This window comes from Frankliniella occidentalis, unplaced genomic scaffold (genome assembly GCF_000697945.3).
Source record: "Frankliniella occidentalis isolate FOCC.00 unplaced genomic scaffold, Focc_3.1 Scaffold15, whole genome shotgun sequence".
Classification (NCBI taxonomy): domain Eukaryota; kingdom Metazoa; phylum Arthropoda; class Insecta; order Thysanoptera; family Thripidae; genus Frankliniella; species Frankliniella occidentalis.
The window spans coordinates 1,548,242-1,552,377 of record NW_026267145.1 but is presented as its reverse complement, the minus strand read 5'-3'; the positions used below and the strand labels follow the sequence as shown (position 1 = coordinate 1,552,377).

General features: G+C 62.9%; 1 protein-coding gene across 5 annotated transcripts in view; it reads right to left on the bottom strand.

Annotated features, from left to right (window-relative positions):
* LOC113211630 (zinc finger protein castor homolog 1) overlaps window positions 1-4,136 on the bottom strand; it is a 190,341-nt gene that overhangs the window by 91,398 nt on the left and 94,807 nt on the right. For all 5 annotated transcript variants that reach the window (XM_052263927.1, XM_052263926.1, XM_052263929.1 and 2 more), the window contains one exon: window positions 1,940-3,040. In XM_052263927.1, coding sequence (XP_052119887.1) covers window positions 1,940-3,029 — 1,090 coding nt within the window. In that variant the 5' untranslated portion in view covers window positions 3,030-3,040. The remainder of the gene's footprint in view (window positions 1-1,939; window positions 3,041-4,136) is intronic.

Genomic DNA, 4,136 nt, shown 5'->3' with positions numbered 1-4,136 from the left:
TGCCGTTGCCGTTGGGCCGATCACACTACACGATTGCGGTTGCGATTGCCGCCGACACCTAACCTCCAAATATAGGTTTATGCTCTCATATATAAATTGTAATAGGCGGCATTAGAAAATATTTAAGCGTCGACTGAAATCAAATAATACTCACTAGTGAAATGGGGACCAAGAGCACGAGCCACTTCGGCCCAAAGAGCAGGTTTCAGGTCCGATCTTTTGAATTCTAGTAAGTTGGGGTTCCACAAAATGGGTCTCATCTCCACCTTACGTATTAGTTGGTGTTCGTTGTCGGTAGTGAACAAATCCTTATTTTGTTTAGGTGGCACGTTAGAAAATAATAATATCTTCACGCAAATGTGAATATATTAATTATTATTTCCCAACAGCTCGCACCTGCTAACACAAAGCCTCGACTAGCAGACGATTCACGGTTTTCGCGGGAGAATCTTGGGGCCACGTGACACAAAGCTGAGCTGTGATTGGCTGCGATTGCGATTGCGTTTGGAAAAATAGCCGGGCGGCTATCCTTGCCATCGCAACCGCCAACGTCGGCTGCTGCGCTCTGATTGGTCGGGACGGCAACGGCAACGGCAATCGCAATCGCAACGTCAACGGCAACCGCGCGTGTGATACGGGCTTAAGACAGTCAACGGCGGTCATACTTCGGGCGCGCCAGGGCGCGACCGAGAGGGTGATGGGGGCAAGGAGGAGGAGGAAGCACTGAAAAAAGTGCATAGTTGGGGTAACCGGCACATTTGCCGGTTGAGGGTGTCTAGTTGGGAGAAACACTCAGTCTGGTCAGTGAGACCAAGTGGCAGATAGTGGAACTGACTCGTGTGGGTACTCTGGACCCAGTCGCGCAGTCAGAGCTTTCGGTTCTGTGAACTACGAACTGGGATGCAGTGCCGACCCCGGCTGGCCCAGGGTCGTCCCCCCTCCCCTCCCGTACCTGCCTCCCCTCGGCGCGCTGCCGCCGCCGGTTGCTCCGGGGCCCCGCGCGCTGGGACATGTGTTCGTTGTCCTGCCTCCTCCCTCCCACGCGCCGCGATGGCTTGGGGGTATCGCGGAGGCCCAGTAATGGCAAAGTCCGGGGTTCAAATCCCGGACGGCGCCAGAGCGAAACGGCCTCTGTGAGGTGCCCGTCGGAGGGAGGGGTGATCAGTCGGAACGGAGGGGGTATCCTGGCGGTAACGCTAATCGATTTCTATTTTCTTTTTGGACCGTTCAGACTTGGTTGTCACAACTATCTCTGTGCGGTCACTGTAACCAGACGAGTACAACCCACAGTGTGGGTTCTCCCAACCGAGTTTCTAGTGGGTCGGAAATTAACCGCGCGGCTCGGTTGGGGGAACCGAGTTACGGGTTGACTCAACCGGCATGTTTTTTCAGTGAGCAGAAGAAGGCCGGAATTGCGTCAAAGGCGGCTTGAGTCCTCCGGGACGCTATTGCAGCTGTAGCTGGGGGGCACTTCAAAAAGCAACAAATGACGAATCATTCCGGAATGAGCCGGTCCGGCCTGGCCTGGGCCTGTGGCCTGGGCCGGCGCGGAGCGCACGTAACCCTTCTCCTTATTCCGATAGACAAAAGCAGCCGGCCGGCCAGAGTAACGACCAAATAATGAAGGTGCCTACAACACATCCCCGGCCTGTTCCGGGGCTGCTGCGGCCCGCCTGGGCCCGCCTGGGCCCGCCCGGCTGCATGACATCCGAACGACCAGATTAAATATGCTTGGCACGTCAGCAGCGCGCCCGGCCCAGCCCGGCCTCCCGCCCGGCACATGTCCCCGCTGACCCATTTCCCTACGTCGATTAACGTCCGGCGCTCAGAGCAAATAACAGCGTGTACTACATACTGCTTACGCACTGCCAGGCGGCGCAAGTGCGGGGAGCACCGCATCGCCACGGGATGCGGCGGCTGAAGACAAAGCGAGACTCACCTGAGGTGAAGTTGGCCATGGGCACGCCGCCGAAGGGTTCGGCCACCTCGGCCCCGAGCCCGTAGATGCCGAGCAGCTCCCTCATGGTCTTCTCGGCAAAGTCCTTCATGGCGGACGCACTCTGGTCGCCGCCCTGGTGCCTCCGGAAGGCCGCCGCGGCCGCCATCTGCGCCGCCATGAGCGGCGTGGCCATGGGGTTGAAGGCGTCCAGCCCGCCGGCGCGCGACAGGTCCGCGGCCAGCACGTCCTCCGCCGACGGCGAGGTGCTGCCCGGGCCGCGCGGGCTGCCGGACAGCACGTCGTCGGGTGCGCCGAACACTTGCTGCCGCCCGAAGAGCCGGCTGTCCGAGCCGGACAGATCCAGGCTCGAGTCGCCCTCGGCCGCGCTCGAGCTGTCCCTGTCCAGGTGCCGCACGTGCGCCCGCGGCTTGAGCAGGTGGTTGCGGCTGAGCATGGAGGCGCTGGGGACGCCACCCGCTCCGCCGCCGTCGCTCAGGTTCACGTCGGAGCTCTCATCTTCCGGGCCACTGTTCAGGTGGTGGAGCGTAGGGTACGACGACCGACTGTCGTCGTCCTCGCCAAATGCTGAGCTGTCGTCCTCGCCATCCTGACCAGGGGCCGCGCCCCCCGAGCTCAGGTCCAGGGCCCCGAAGCGCGGCGCGGGGGAGCCGCCCTCCTCGACGGCGTACCTCTTCTGCGGCGCGAACAACGGCTTCCGACTGCGCCTCTTCATGCCCGCGTGCACGGCCATGTCCATCCCCATCGCGCTGCCGAGCGCGCCGTGCTCGTCGCCGTCCGAGTCGGAGGCGGCCCCGGGACCGGGCAGCCCGGGCAAAGGCTGGGGGTTGTTGTTGGCGCCCTGCTGCTCCTCGTCGTACAAGATGTTCCTGGGCTTGAAGTTCTTTCTCTTGTTCCTGCGCGGCTCGTCGTCCGCGCAAGGCTGGCGTGGCGCCTCGTCGTCGCCGTCCTGGTCGGCCTCGCCGTCGGGACCGTCGAGGCCCTCCGCTTCGCCCTCGGCACCGCTGCAGCCCTCCTCGGCGTCGGCGCCGTCCTCACCCTCGGCGTCCTCCTCCTCGCAGACCCCGTTCATCCCGGCAGCATCTGCAAGCACGAAGGAAACACAGCGTTATAGAGGCGAAAGAGTGCAGCGTTATCTGGCGGGGCCCCCGGCAGGTAGGCAGCCGGGGGGCGCCCGTGTCGGCGAGCGTGCCTACCGCCGCGGGCGCTCCCACCCGGCGGCGCTGCCAGCGCGCGCCACGCGCCGCCACACCCCACCGCGCCCGCCCGGCGTCACCCACTCGTCAGCGGCTCATCGCCTCGGCACGTCCGCCACCCCGCTGCTCTTTACGCAAAACACGCATCCTCGCGGCCAGAAAGGGGGGAGGGGGGGGCTGCGAGGCGTGCGAGCCGAGGCACTCCATCAGCCCGCAGGCCAGTGCCCGCCCCGCCCAGCCCCGCCGCCGGCCAGCCCAAGGGCGAAATCATATAAGGCGGCGACACGTACGCGAGCCTCGTATTATTTAGACAGTTTGTTTTTACGGCACGCAGGCGAGGCTGCCGAGCGAGTAATTCTCAATAACAAAACATCAGTTTCCCGCATCGCATAAAACTGACGACAGCGCGCCGGCAGCAGCGGCCGGCCGGGCCCCGGGAGGCGCGCCAGCAGCCCTCTCTCCTCCTCGTTCCCTCAGCTCGCCACGTCGCCGTCCACAGGAGGGCCGCACCCAAACAGAAGGTGACGGAATATCCATAAAAGGCATAAAACGAAACGGTGATCTGGCGCGGGTGCCGCTGGAGAATAATCCTGAGCTCACGCCAAAAAGGGGTTCGGTAGGCTGAAGGAGGAGGCTTGGTCACGGTAGGGGGCACCATTTGCAGCAGAATGTCCCCGCTGTAAAGCGGCGCACATTGAGACGGGGGGAGGGGGGGAAGAGGTAGGTGCACAACGCGCGCACCACTCCCCCACAATCAGCAGGGCTCCGCGACAAGTGGCCATCCATCGCTAGGGCCACCGCAGGCGCGTTGGAAGCGCACACTTCGGGAAGTCGTGAAGTTGCGTGAAAACGACGGGCTGAAATCTTCTATTTTCGTACGCAGTCGTCCTGTTCCCGACAGTGCGGAGCGAGGGGCGGTGCGGATACATGATAGGGCGACGGACACGGCCCTCGAGTGCCCAATGGCGAATAGAGAGGGACTA